The sequence below is a fragment of the Petromyzon marinus genome, chromosome 24 (assembly GCF_048934315.1).
Source record: "Petromyzon marinus isolate PM22_M1 ecotype Great Lakes invasive population chromosome 24, UKy_Petmar_22M1.pri1.0, whole genome shotgun sequence".
Classification (NCBI taxonomy): Eukaryota; Metazoa; Chordata; class Hyperoartia; order Petromyzontiformes; family Petromyzontidae; genus Petromyzon; species Petromyzon marinus.
In genome coordinates, this window is record NC_133690.1 from 18517531 (window position 1) to 18533150 (window position 15620).

General features: G+C 53.5%; 1 protein-coding gene across 1 annotated transcript in view; it reads left to right on the plus strand.

Moving 5' to 3' along the window:
* Positions 1 to 11785: 11785 nt before the first annotated feature.
* Positions 11786 to 15620, plus strand: part of LOC116945445 (uncharacterized) — a 65842-nt gene continuing 62007 nt past the window's right edge. Inside the window, exon 1 of the mRNA XM_032959757.2 lies at positions 11786 to 12622. Coding sequence (XP_032815648.2) covers positions 12601 to 12622 — 22 coding nt within the window. The 5' untranslated portion in view covers positions 11786 to 12600. The remainder of the gene's footprint in view (positions 12623 to 15620) is intronic.

A 15620-nucleotide genomic window follows, 5' to 3' on the forward strand; every position in this document is an offset into this window, starting at 1 on the left:
AGGGGCCGCGGGGGTCTCACCAGGATCTCCCCCTCCCCCGTGTGGCGCGTGGCTTCCTCGCATTGGAAGACACCGCCTTGAGACAATATTGACCCCCCCCCCCCCGAACGAGGCGGAGAGGGGTTCGTCCCCTTTGATCCCCTGGTTGGGGGTGTGCGAGGGGTTGGGAGCGGGGGCTCCTCGCTCCCCCTACAACAGGGGACGACTCCGCGTGCGTCGCTGACAATGCTCACCTCGTCAATCACTCGGACTCGTCACTCAAATTAAATTATCATTACCAGCCCCTCACTCGCACCACTCGTCCCGTCGTCACTCGCCACGTACACAGTCGAACCGCTGTTACAGATTTGGCATCATCATCATCATCACCACCACCACCGCCACGACCACCTACACCGCCACCATCACCACCATCCCTGCCGATCTGGCTCAGGGTATTCTCTTCCCCGTGGGTGCCACTCCGATGCCCTCCTCGTCCACCCTGCGCACCACGCGTCCCTCCCAGCACTACCTCCTCCTGTCCCCAACCTCCAAGTTGCTTACCCTATCCTGACGAGTTTGTTGTTTGTGACTTCTTGTGAACTCCACTGGGCTATCCCAGCATCACCACCACCCCACTGGGGATGAAGTAGCATTATTGGGTAAAGTCACGTAGGTGAAAATAAAATAACAAAAAATCGCGACGTTTCGGCCACAACACAAGCGGCCTTCATCAGGTGAAGGGACGAGACTGTCTGGAGGACAGCGCTGGAGTGGGAGAAGCCACGCTTAGATCACGACCTTTAAGCTGTGTGAGAAGAAAAACACCAAGCGCCTTGACAAAGGAATTAGCATATAATTTAGCATTGAAATGGCTCATTGAAATAGCTAAGTTAAAGTATACACATCCGCAGAGGTACCCCTTTGAAACACGGCAAAACGAATTCTTCTGCCGTGGCTGATCACTGTTACAACGCTGTGGGGGATCACGATATAATTTTCTCCGATACCAAGGTTCTTTGCAAACCCACGGGCTTTTATCAGAGATTTTTTATGAAGCAATTCAGATCTATAAACACAGACACAGTTTCAACCGAGAGGATGGTTTCAAATTAAGCAACCATTGGAAAGATGTTCTAAATCGAACTAAACATTAAACTAATTTCAATGGTACAGTATATTTTTTCAAGTAGTGGTACCCCAAACTTTTGCAGCTCTTATAAATTCCCCTTTTCACACCATCAATAGGTAAACTCCCCCTCCCCCCCTTCCCCCCCCCGCGCCAAACGGCACGTACACCACCTCTTTCCTAAAATCCGCCAATAAAATGCTATTTTTGATGCTAATTTCTTTGTCAGAACACCTTGTTTGCTCGCACACAGCTTAAAGGTCCGCTGTCTGAGCGTGGTTGTGTTTCGCTAAATTATCCTGTTTGATGAGTACTAGGTGCCTCGGTGAAGGTATATGCTCTAACTTTAACATAGCTATTTCTGTGAACAGTTACAAGCTAATCACTCAGCTATTTCAATGCTAAATTCTATGCTAATTCCTTTGTCAAGGGGTACCTCTGCGGATGTGTATACTTTAACTAAGCTATTTCAATGAGCCATTTCAATGCTAAATTATATGCTAATTCCTTTGTCAAGGCGCTTGGTGTTTTTCTTCTCACACAGCTTAAAGGTCGTGATCTAAGCGTGGCGTCTCCCACTCCAGCGCTGTCCTCCAGACAGTCTCGTCCCTTCACCTGATGAAGGCCGCTTGTGTTGTGGCCGAAACGTCGTGAATTTTGGTTATTTTATTTTCACCTACGTGACTTTACCCAATAGAACCAAAGAGTATGGATCCTAGCAGTCACGAAAGCTTTAAATCTAAAAATGAAGTAGCATTGTTGAAGAGTAAGAACGTGGGCCCAAGAGGGGCCTTCAGCACGACCTCACGCGGTGGTGGTGGTGGTGATGTTGGTGGTGATGCTGGTGATGCTGGTGATGATGCTGGTGATGCTGGTGGTGATGCTGGTGGTGATGATGGTGGTGATGGTGGTGATGGTGGTGATGTTGGTGGTGATGCTGGTGGTGATGGTGATGATGGTGGTGATGGTGGTGATGCTGGTGGTGATGCTGGTGGTAATGGTGATGATGGTGATGCTGGTGATGCTGGTGGTGGTAGCGAAACAACCCCCTACCTCCTCGTTGGTGCCAGACGGTAACGCTGTGGTGATCACTGCCATGGGGGGAGGGCCAATTTCGATTGGCTATTCCCCTTATGGTGTTTGTAGCCACCACAGAGGCCAAATGGGGGCTCTGGATGGGTGCGAGGGGCTGGTAACCCCTCCACCTTCAATTTAATTACCACAAAACCATGTGAAAGCTAAGCTTGTGTCGGAGGCCCCAAGGGGACTATGATGTCTCCTGGCCAAGAGATTGAATCCTTACCCTCGGGTTTCCTCCAGAAACAGAAAAAAAGCCACTGCGGGTGGCCACGTGGAATGTCCGAACACTCACTGCGGAGGAGAGGCTGCCACTCCTCTGTCGGGAGCTGGATCGGTACCGCCTGGATCTAGACGGTATTCAGGAGGTCCGGTGGACTGGCTCTGGCTCCTGCCATCATGAGGGTGGACAGTCCTCTCCTCGGGGCAGGAGACTGCCAAACAACAGGGAGTGGCTCTTCTTCTGAACAAAAGAATGAAGGGGGCGTGGGAGCGGAGCGATGAGATGTGGGAAGCTGTAAGCCCCAGGCTACTTTGAGGTCGTCTTCCCATCAACCAGAGCCGAGAAGTGGTGATCGTGGTTATTTATGCCCCCATCGAAGATGAACATAAGTGAAGGAATGCAGATAAGGCCCATGAGTCAGATGCCTTCTATGATCATCTGTCACAGGTGCTTGCTAAAGTGGCCTCTCGGGATGGAGTCATCCTGTTGGGTGACTTTAATGCCCGAGTTGATCATGATGCTGGCACCTGGTCTGGAGTGATTGGAAGGCATGGGTCAGATCAGCTCAATAACAACGGTGCGAGGCTGCTAGTGTTTTTTGCAGCCCATTGGGCTTGTAATTACCAACATGCTGTTCTGGCATTGGCGCATCCACACAAAATCATGGATGCACGCCGGGTCCAAGCAAGAACATCTGCTGCACTACTTAGTGGCGGAACAGTGGATGTGGGCCCATGTCCTTGACACCAGAATATACCGTGGAGTTGATCTGCCCACTGACCATCGGGGTTTGTCATCTGTAAGAAGCGCCTGCCATTCTTACACTCTGGTGGTGGGTGTACACCCAGGACCCCATTCAAATCCACAGTGACCTGGTCTCAGCTAGCTGATGATAGTTGCAAGTGAGCATTTTATCATCGCTTGCAGCTGGGGTTGGCATCGTCCCCCACTCCTCCCGATGCCGAGGGGAAATGGGCGAGGTTTAGGACTGTGGCTCATGCAGCTGCAATGGCTGCTTTGGGTATATGATCCAAATCTCCCCAGAGACCCTGGCTGACAGAGGAGGTGTCCAGGCTGGCTGAGAAAAAGCGACAGGCCCACTCTCATCGTCTACATCATCCCACATCAGAGAATGAGGAGGCTTACCGCAGCCTTCGCTTGTTGGTTCGGAGAGCCGTGAGGCGCTGCAAGGATGTGTGGTGGTCGCGGGTTGCTACAGGGGCATCTCCCTCCTTAATGTGCCGGGAAAGGTCCTGGCAAGGATTATTCAACACCTCCTTGCCAGACACACTGAGGAGAACCTTGCGGTGCCCCAATCTGGTTTCAGGAAAGGGCGGACCTGCACAGATGCCGTATTTTCTGTCCATCTGCTACAGCAGAGGTGGGAATTCCAACAGGACCTACATCTCTACTTTATTGACCTGGTCAAGGCTGATGATACCATCAGTAGGCCTGGGCTCTAGGTTGTTCTTCATGCTTTCAGAGTCCCTCACTCTCTGCTGACGATCATTAAGGACCTTAATGATGGTGAACAGGCACGGGTAAAACTACATGGCCTGGAGTTGGAGCCATTCCCTGTTCACCTTGAGGTACGACACGGATATCCTCTGGCTCCCACATTATTTAACATCTATTTTGACCACATAGTTCGTGAAGAATTCGATGGCTGTACCAGAGGAATTTCAATCTGGTACAGATACAACGGGAGGCTGATCGGTGCCCGAGTGCGGTCGAGGGATGGCTCCCTAATTGGTCAACCATGTTATGTATGACGATGATCTGGTGATTGCTGCTCACTCAGCGGAGGAGTTGGAGGCGCTGCTGCTGAACCTGGAGTGTGCCACTAAGAGGTGGGGCCTTACCATCAGCTGCACGAAAACTAAGCACCTGCCTGGGTATTTTGTATCATCAGACACTCCACCCCAACAACTTCGAATTGGTGATGGGGCAGTTGTGGAGAAAGTGGAGAGTTTTCCATACCTGGGCAGTGTGCTCATGACCAGCTCCGGTTTGACAGCAGAGGTCTCACTCCGAATCAGTCGAGCGGCAATATCTCTTCATCGACTGCGTTACGCTGTGTGGAAGCCACCTGGTCTGTCGCTCCGCACTAAGCTTCAGGTCTTCTCGGCCACGGTCATTCCCTCCCTTCACTACGCTTGCGAAACGTGGACCCCCCTCATAGAACATCTTCGCCGGTTATAAACGATCCATCCTGGGTTTAACATGGCTAGACTGTGTGAGAAGCTCACACATGCTTGAAATATCTGGACAAAGTCCTATCGGTGAGCTCCTCCGGCAGGCAAGGCTGCGTTGGCTGGGTCATGTAGCCCGCATGTCCAGCCACCGCATGCCTAAGAAGTTTTTGTTCGGCCAGATAGAGAGGGCTAAACGGGCGCGGCACGGGCTAGAGAAGAGATGGAGTGATGTGGTACAGAAGGATGTGGAGCTGAGTGGACTTGCCGATGACTGGTACCAGGTGTCAAGATCGGCCTCTGTGGAGGAGTCTCGTGAAGGATGCTACTGGGCAGTTGGAGGTAGTCGCCCTCCAGCAACAACGGGAGGGCAGAGGAGCGACACTCACAACAACGAGCGGAGCGCCGGGTGGCTAAAGCACAGCAGGTTGGCACAGTAGGGGGCACAGGTGGTGCACCAGCCAGTCATCTCAGTCATCTCAGTCAGTCGACCCGTGGCACCTGGGTCTGCCCCGTGACCTCCTGCCAGCGGGCGTTCGACATTTCACGTGGCCTCAACGTGCACATAGCCTGGCACAAGCGCCGTGGTGACATCACCGCCACTTCGTGGCGAATGGCGGTTGTTGTTGGTAGCGATGGTGGTGATGGTGGTGGTGATGTTGGTGATGGTGGTGGTGAGGGACGATCCTGAGACCCTTCTTGTGGTGGATGGGGAGACGCGCAGAGCTTTCCCACGATTCGCTGCACTTCCCAAACATCGCTCTCACCTCACCCATTCACCACACTCACCATTCACAACTGACTCCGCTAACCACCCACCCCACCTACTTAATGCCCACCACGCACACTACTAACCTCACTCTCCACTCACCTCTTCACCACTCTCTCACTCTCTCCACTCACCCCCCCAACCCCCCTTTTACCTCCCTCTTGTCCCCCCGTGCCCTCTTACCCCTCCCCTCCCCCCATGTCGCTAAACCAAGGCTCAGGAGGAGGACATTCGTTGCCGCTATAAAAAGCACGTGGAGTGGCGGCCTGTGCCGTGACGCCGGGAGAATTCACGAAGTCATCCCCTAGCCCCCCAATTCCCACCCTTGTACCCCCCACAGCCCCCTCCCAAACCAACGTCTGTGTCTCTTTGCTCCCCTGCCCCCCCCCAGTGCATTCCCACATCGATCCGGGACCCCCACTAACCAAACAGTGGCACGAACTGGCACGAACTCGACCCATACCCACCCACTGGTACTCACCCGACGACTCCTAACCAGTTGGCCTGGTCAGCTCGACACCTCACCGAGTGCTCTTCACCGCAAGGCCCGCGGGGGGCCACTGGCAGCCCCTGCGGCCTCTAGTGCGGCCCCTGATGTGCGACCTCCGACAATACACACAGAGTGACAGCACTCCCCGTCATCATCATCGTCGTGCCGCTGTCAAACTCACAATGGTTTCAAATATTTGGCGGGCCTTGCACTGACGATGTCTTATCCGCGAAAGTGGCCCCCTCTAAAAATGAGTGAAGAACACTGCCCCCCCCCCCTACCAGCCACGAGAACGAGCTCGATGCCTAAGCCTGACCCCACCTCCGGCGCATCGACAAGGCATTGCTGGCGGCGCTCACAGCCACACAATTCCGAACCTTACAGCCCCCCCCCCTCGCCTGTCAGTCTTCTGCTGCCTGGACGAAGGCCGCGTGGTGAGTGACGTTCGGGTTCATCAGGCCAGGTTTGGGACACGCTGCCTCGTGGCCCTTAACTCAGGCCAGCCACTAGGGGCCGTGCGGACCTGTAGACTTCCCTCCACCATCATCATCAGCTATGGTCAATCCGCTGCTGGATGAAGGCGTCCTCCCTGAAGCGTAGCCACCGCTCACGGTCCCCTGCGATATAACGATCCGCCCGCCGTCTGCTTTACATGCGAGCTGATTTTATCACTCCATGTCCACGATGGAGATCCTCTCGGACGCGTTCCATTCCTTGGCTGCCACTTCGTTATTCATCTCGAACTTGGTCCATCTTCGAAGCCTCCTGGCCGAGACGGCTCCTGCCTAATCACCACTCACTCCCTCCTAACGGCGTGGGCGATTGCCTCGATCCCGCGAGTGGTCACTGATCCACGTGTTCCTCTTGCTGTCTCTGCATTCAAAGTAAAGTTGTTTTGGGGTTCGATCGCGTCAATATAAATGTGTCATTAAACCCGGCACCACTCGACACAGCCAGTGAATAAGGGTTGTCTCGTAAACAGAACGTTCCAATGAACTACTTCTTCATCACACCGGTTGTGTGTTAGAGAGTAAACCCACATCATTAACAATTCGAGTATAACGTTTCGCTCGTGGGTTTACACTCCAACACACAACCGGTGTGATGAAGTAGTGAGGGTTTTATTTCATGGGACCTCCTTTGCCAGTACCAAAATATGATAATAGGTGTTTCCCCTTTTTTCTGGCAACAAAACAGCTGTGTTAAGATGTTAAAACACCAAACTGAAACCTTTTACGAGGAATCATGTCTGCATTCACCACAATGCTTGGTGTGGTCAGAATGGAAACAAAAAACATACTCTGATAATATATGCATTGTCCTGATTACTCTGATAGTGGCATTGTGTTTGGGCTGTACGCCTTTTGGCGTCTCTGGTCTAACACCGTTTGAGACGAGGCTCAAAAGAAAGCTGTCTCTGGTGTGGACCAATCAGTTTCAAGGACAATGCATATACTACCAGAGTATGTATTTTGTTTGCATTCTGACCACAAGTATTGTGGTTAATGCAGACATGATTCCTTGTAAAAAGGTTTCAGTTTGGTGTTTTAACATCTTAACACCTGTTTGTTGCCAGTAAAAAGTGGAAAAACGTATTATCATAGGGTTATATTCTTTGGTTCTTTCGGTAAAGTCACGTAGATAGAAAATAACAAAATAAAAAATAAGAAAAACCAAAAACTCACAAGTCTGGGTTAGTAGAAACTAATTGTCACGTTTTGTTTACGTGACAAACCTTACTAATTGGCTGTGGCGGGTGGTGGCGGGTTTAACGATGTGTTTACATTTACGCGATCTAACCCAAACAAAAAACATTTATTACGGCTAATATTGGTCGCGGAATCCTATAACGTGTTAAACTGTCTCTCCATGCTATCATCATCATCACAGTCTATCCACTGCTGGAGACCAATCGTATATGGAACGTGTGTGTGTGTTGTTCTCTAATCTACGTGGTAGTGGTAGGTGGTCTCCCACTTTCATCTGCACAGTGGAGGTCCTCTCGGTGCCCCCCCCCCCGGCGGCCACGAGAGGTCGCGACAGCCGCTCGGTGCCCCCCCCCCCCCGGCGGCCACGAGAGGTCGCGACAGCCGCTCGGTGCTCCACCCCCGGCGGCCACGAGGGGTCGCGATAGCCGCTCGGTGCCCCCCCCCGGCGGCCACGAGAGGTCGCGACAGCCGCTCGGTGCTCCACCCCCGGCGGCCACGAGGGGTCGCGACAGCCGCTCGGTGCTCCACCCCCGGCGGCCACGAGAGGTCGCGACAGCCGCGCCAGTTGCCGCCACTGCCGGCGGAGGGGGGGAACAAATGTTGGTGGAGGAAGCTGCAATGGGTGTGACGATTCGATCCTGCGCTTCGATTCTCAGGATCGATTACGCTTTAGAATCGATTATTGTATATCCTTGTGGGTGGGTTTCGCAGCCCCGAGTGTATCCGATCACATTGGATGAAGTTTACCACGGAGTGAGGCTTTCGCGACCAATATCATCCATAATACAGGGTTTTTGTTTGTTTGTTTTGATCGCGTAAATATATAAATGTGTCGTTGAAACCGCCACCACCCGACACAGCCAACTAGTGAGGGTTGTCACGTAAACAGAACGTGGCCAATTCGTCACTAGTACAGCACTAACCGGTGTGTTGGAGAGCCAAGCCACAACATTTACAATCTGAGTACGACGTTTCGGCAGTAATTACAACTAGCTTCATCAGGCGGCAGCCAGATTTATGGAGACATCCTCCTGTTTCCTTCCTTAAATAGAGGGATAGACGTGATGGCAACACTTGTGAGCCCTTCGTGTGCCAAGGAGAGTTTACAACATTTTCTTCCACGCGAACCGATTTAAAGCATCGTTTAGCTTAAAAATCGACACGATGTTTTTTACACTTACCATTGGCCACGCGGGGCTACTGGAAGTGCATACATGCTGCAGCAGTACAAGCAACAAAACTTTATTTTATTGTATTTACTTATTTATTTTTCCCAGCAGCGATACAAGCAACACTCTGGACAGGTTTCGTCATTCCGTGTCTCATCAGCAGTTCGGTTCGCATCAACCGGTGATCTGCCAGGTGTTTATTATAGGCAAGGATTATTTTAGTTATGTACGGGTCCCGATGCCAAACTATGCAATACACAACACGGAACAATCATCAGCGTTGTTGATTAATCGATTCATATCAATTATCCTGGTGTTTGTTTATTACAGATTGCATACGCATGGCGTGCAACGCTTCCAACCGCGGCTCAAACAAAACCGAGCGATGGAGACCCAAAAACTCTCTCGGGAAACAATCGCACCGAGACGGGAAATCCGACACAAATAAAATCGATATAAATATACTGTAATCTATATAAATATAATCTATACAGATAATATATATACTGTAAATATACTATATACTGTATATATAATCTATATAAATATAATATATACTGTAAATATAATATATACAAATATAATCTTTACAAATATAATCTATATAAATATAATTTATACAAAAATAATCGATACAAATATAATATATACTGTAAATATAATATATACAAATATAATCGATTCGTGGAGGGGGTTGGAAGGGTGGAGTGACGGGAGGGGCTGGGTGGGTGGGCAGTGTCGGGGTCAGGAAGGGCAACGGGGGGAGTGGGGGGGGTGAGAGCGGCGCCGTCCCCCATGCCACGCATCCCGGTGGTGCAGGCGGTGCAACTGCACCGGCACGTGGCCCCGACATGCCAACCACACTGCTCCCCTAGTGCACCTGCAGTGCAATCGCGCCAGCTGGTGGACAGCAGCGGCAGCTGCGGTGGACAGACAGCACGGGGTGTGGGCAGAGGGAGGAACTGGGGACAAGAGTCACGGAGGACCCCGTCTGCTGGAGACCCCTGGAACCTGCTGGCGGGTTCGAGAAGGGAGGCGCGGTCAGGGCGGAGCCAGGCGGCGCTGGGAGCATGAAAGGAGCCGAGAGCGAGCGGGGATGGGGCTCGAGGCTGCCGGTGCTGGGAGTGGACTCGTCTCGTCGTCTCGTCGCTGAACGTCTCCGCTAGACGTTGCGCTACATAGGATGGTAGTTGACTATCAGTCAGCGCCGTCAGTGCTAGACGGCCGGTGTTGCGTACAGGCTGGGCTCAGCTACTGTGGAGAGTGTGCGGACGAGACCGTGAAAGTTGTTAATAAAGAAAGTGCCTCCTAGGAACTCTGGCTCGGAATCGTTGACACTACACACACAAAGAAACAGATCCCCCTGATAGCCTCAACGGAATGTTGGGGCAAGTGCTGTTAGCGAGCAGCCCCTATTACAGCCCACACGGCACACGATGTTTAGACACCACACCAGGTACTCATTTGAGGTTCAGATGACCTAGGGGAGGCCCAGAACCGGTTAAGATGGTCACTGGTGTTGGCCGTGAGTGGGAATCGAACCCGGGTCTCCGGGTTCGTAGCGCAGCGCGCTAACCGCTACACTACCACACATACACACTCATACACACATACACACATACACACTCATACACACATACACACTCATACACACCCTCATACACACATACACACTCATACACACATACACACTCATACACACATACACCCTCATACACAAACCCTCATACACACATACACCCTCATACACACATACACACTCATACACCATCATACACACACACACCCTCATACACACATACACCCTCATACACACACACCCACATACACACATACACCCTCATACACACATATACCCTCATACACGCATACACCCTCTCATACACACATACAACCTCATACACACCCTCATACACACACACACCCTCATACACACACACCCTCTCTCATACACACACACCCTCTCATACACACACACACCCTCTCATACACACATACACCCTCATACACAAAGATCCCCCGTGTAGCCTTAACAGACTGTAGGGGCAAGTGCTGTTAGCGAGCACCTATGAAGGCCGGTAACGGCACACGAGGGGGTGGGTGGCCAACACCACGCCCGACCGCCTTTGTCTCCCTAGTGACGATGTTTACACACCGCACCAGGTACTCATTTACCCTCATACACACACACCCTCATACACACATACACCCTCATACACACACACACCCTCATACACACATACACCCTCATACACACATACACCCTCATACACACATACACCCTCATACACACATACACCCTCATACACACATACACCCTCATACACACACACCCTCATACACACATACACCCTCATACGCACACCCTCTCTCATACACACACCCTCTCTCATACACACACACCCTCATACACACATACACCCTCATACACACATACACCCTCATACACACATACACCCTCTCTCTCATACACACATACACCCTCATACATACACACACACACCCTCTATCACACACACACCCTCTATCACACACACACACCCTCATCCACACACACACACACCCTCTCTCATACACACACACCCTCTATCACACACACACACCCTCTATCACACACACACACCCTCTATCACACACACACACCCTCTATCACACACACACACCCTCTATCAGACACACACACCCTCTATCACACACACACACAGCCTCTATCACACACACACAGCCTCTATCACACACACACACACACCCTATATCACACACAGACACACCCTCTATCACACACACCCTCTATCACACACACACACCCTCTATCACACACACACACCCTCTATCACACACACCCTCTATCACACACACACACACCCTCTATCACACACACACCCTCTATCACACACACACACCGTCTATCACACACACACACCGTCTATCACACACACACCCTATATCACACACACACCCTCTATCACACACACACACACCCTCTATCACACACACCCTCTATCACACACACACACCCTCTATCACACACACACACACGCCGCCACGTGCTCCCCACGCACGTAGCGTGGCGTCACGCCGCAGTCGCGCACGGGCACCCTCGCTCCTCCCCCTCCTCCTCCCCACGCTCGGTGAGCAGCAGCAGCAGCAGGAACCAGGCGAGAGGCACGCGGACCGACAGGCCGACGACGAAGACGACGACATGTTGTTGAGTTGACACGGCCCAGCGCTCAACTACGCAGGCCCGCGTCGGACTGCGAGGACCCCCGGGGCTGACCCCGCGTGAACCCCGAGACCCCAGCCGGAGTGAGCACCCCTTGAGAGCGGCTCTCTCGACAGGGGCCCCTCTCAACCACCGCCACCACCACCACAACAACAGCAGCGACGTCGGCCGCCGCCACTCAGCGAGGCCACTCGAGTTACACATCTCTTAAACAATTTTCCCTTTAAAAATTGTTGCCACCGATTGATGTTAGTCGGCTCGCCTTCTTGCTGTGGCGGTGACGGCGGTGGCGGCGGCGATGGCCATTGGTGTTTGTTAGACGCACTGCGAGCACGGGTGGATTCTTCCTTCCTTCGACAACCCGCGGAAGAGACTTCGAACGCTCTTGCGAGAAACGAGGAGGGACAAGGAGGTTGAAGACAACAGGCGGAGGAGCGGCAGACATCGCGAGTGGATTATTGCTGCTGCGGGTTCGTCGTGGCCGTGTGCGGCGGGGCAGCAGGAGCAGGAGGAGGAGGCGCAGATGGCGGCGTCCGCGTCGTCGTGGGCGCGCGGGGCGGTGTCCAGGTGAAGCCGTCCGCCGGGGAAGAGGCACGAGGTGGAGCGGCGAGAGGAGCGGGGATGTCGCCGCGACTCCGCGATGGCGCCCATACATGAGACAGGTAGGAGGAGGACGACGAGGGGCGGGCGAGATGCGACTGCTGAAGTTGACAACAACTCTCTCTCTCGTCTTTGTCTCGCTATGGCTGTGTGTCTTCACGCGTCTCTGTAGCCGTGTGTCTTGTCTCTGTGCATGCTAGGGCGAGTCTCACTCTCCACCACCACCATCACATACCATATATGGGCTAATCACCATCCACACCATAACCACCACCTCCACCATAACTTAACCATGATCCAACATCATCCTATCCTACTGATGCGTCGTTATTACCGAAACTAAACACTATCCCGTCCACCATCATCAACAGCATCATCATCATGACATCGATCACCAACATCACCATCGCCGAACCCAACTATGCAACAGCATCATCATCACCCCACCCTGACCCTAGACCTCCATCATCATCATCACCCTGTCCAGTTTCCCTTTTGTGACTGCTCCACGTGGTGTTGCACTGGGGGGGGGGGGGGGGTGCACGCTCTGTCCGTGTATCCCCACCTCATCTGTCTCTCTGTCTCGCTGTGTCTCACGTTTGTGTGTGTCCCCCGTCTCTATAGTATCTCACGGCCCCATGTCTGTGTGTTTGCCTGTCCCATTGTCGCCTAGCCCCCAGTTTCTGTCTCATGCTTGTACGTGTGGGTGTGTGTCACGGTGTCTCGCTGTCTCTGTTAAACTAAGTCTCCCTGTCTCCGCCTGTCTCTCTTGCCCCCACGTGTCACCGCGTGTCCAACGTGGCCCTCTGCCCCCACGTGTCTCCTCCGCATGTCTCTGCCCCCACGTGTCTCCTTCCCATGTCTCTGTTCCTACGTGTCTCCGCGTGTCTCCGCGTGTTTCTTTGTTTCTGCGTGTCTCTGTCTCCACGTGACTTTGCGTGTCTCTCTGCCCCCACGTGCCTCCTTCGCATGTCTCTGTTCCCACGTGTCTCCGCGTGTCTCTTTGAGTCTGCGTGTCTCTGTCTCCACGTGACTTTGCGTGTCTCTCCGTCCCCGCGTGTATCTCTGTCCCCACGTGTATCTGCGTGTCTCTCTGTCCCCACGTATCTCTCCGCCCCCACGTGTCTCTCCGTCCCCACGTGTATCTGCGTGTCTCTGTCCCCACGTGTATCTGCGTGTCTCTCTGTCCCACGTGTGTCTGCGTGTCTCTCTATCCCCACGTGTGTCTGCGTGTCTCTCTGTCCACACGTGTCTCTGCGTGTCTCTCTGTCCCCACGTGTCTCTGCGTGTCTCTCTGTCCCCACGTGTCTCTCTGTCCCCACGTGTCTCTCCGTCCCCACGTGTCTCTCCGTCCCCACGTGTATCTGCGTGTCTCTCTGTCCCCACGTGTCTCTGCGTGTCTCTCTGTCCCCACGTGTCTCTCCGTCCCCGCGTGTCTCCGCGCCACGCGCAACACTTTCCCCTGCGACCTCCGCGTCTAGGCCCAAGCGCTGCGCGTGGTGGCTGGGCGAGGCTGGAGGGCGAGGGGGGTGATGGGTGAGGTTTGGGCTGATGGGTGAGCTAGGGGGTGATGGGTGAGGTTTGGGGTGTTGGGGTGATGGGTGAGCTAGGGGGTGATGGGTGAGGTTTGGGGTGATGGGTGGGCTAGGGGGTGATGGGTGAGGTTTGGGGTGTTGGGGTGATGGGTGAGGTTTGGGGTGATGGGTGGGCTAGGGGGTGATGGGTGAGGTTTGGGGTGCTGGGGTGATGGGTGAGCTAGGGGGTGATGGGTGAGGTTTGGGGTGCAGGGTGAGCTAGGGGGTGATGGGTGAGGTTTGGGGTGTTGGGGTGATGGGTGAGGTTTGGGGTGATGAGTGAGGTTTGGGGTGTTGGGGTGATAGGTGAGCTAGGGGGTGATGGGTGAGGTTTGGGGTGATGGGTGAGCTAGGGGTGATGGGTGAGATTTGGGGTGTTGGGGTGATGGGTGAGCTAGGGGGTGATGGGTGAGGTTTGGGGTGTTGGGGTGATGGGTGAGCTAGGGGGTGATGGGGTGTTGGGGTGATGGGTGAGCTAGGGGGTGATGGGTGAGGTTTGGGGTGTTGGGGTGATGGGTGAGCTAGGGGTTGATGTGGTGTTGGGGTGATGGGTGAGCTAGGGGGTGATGGGGTGATGGGTGAGCTAGGGGGTGATGGGTGAGGTTTGGGGTGTTGGGGTGATGGGTGAGCTAGGGGGTGATGGGTGAGGTTTGGGGTGATGGGTGAGCTAGGGGGTGATGGGTGAGGTTTGGGGTGATGGGTGAGCTAGGGGGTGATGGGTGAGGTTTGGGGTGTTGGGGTGATGGGTGAGCTAGGGGGTGATGGGTGAGATTTGGGGTGATGGGTGAGCTAGGGGATGATGGGGTGTTGGGTTGATGGGTGATCTAGGGGGTGAAGCGGGGGGTGTTGTCCTCACTGTCGGGGCGAGCGAGAGTGATCGCTGCGCGCGCGATCGCCACGACTCACGGCGCCACCGTCACCACTCACTCGCTGCCTCTACCCCCCCCCAGCCCGTCACTTGTCACGCCACATGGTCCGGGACGCTGCTAGTCGGGTTTGGAGTCAGGGGTTATCGGCGTAAGACACTACAACTAGTGTACAGCATAACCCAATTCACAAATAATGATTTTATTCTACCCTATATTACAATAATCCGATGAAAAAACTACGCCGAGATGGATGTGGCGTGCCAAACCAATTACCCACTGGTTCTAACGTTACAAAAACATGGAATACGGCTGACGTTTCGGGCAATGTCCCTTTTTCAGAGCTGGCATGTAGGTGGACTTCACACTTTACCCCGTGGGGCCATAAACATTAAAACTCCTGACATCGTAAACAAGTCCCAGGTGGTCTCTGGGCTGGAGGGGAGACATTTTCATGAAAGACAAAGATCCCCCGTCTAGCCTGACCACACTGTGGGGGCAAGTGCTGTTAGCGAACACCTATAATGGGTGGCCAACACCACGCCCGGCCGCCTTTGTCGCCCCAGTGGTGATGTTGACCACACCGGGTACTCATTTGAGGCTGAGTCGACCTAGGGGAG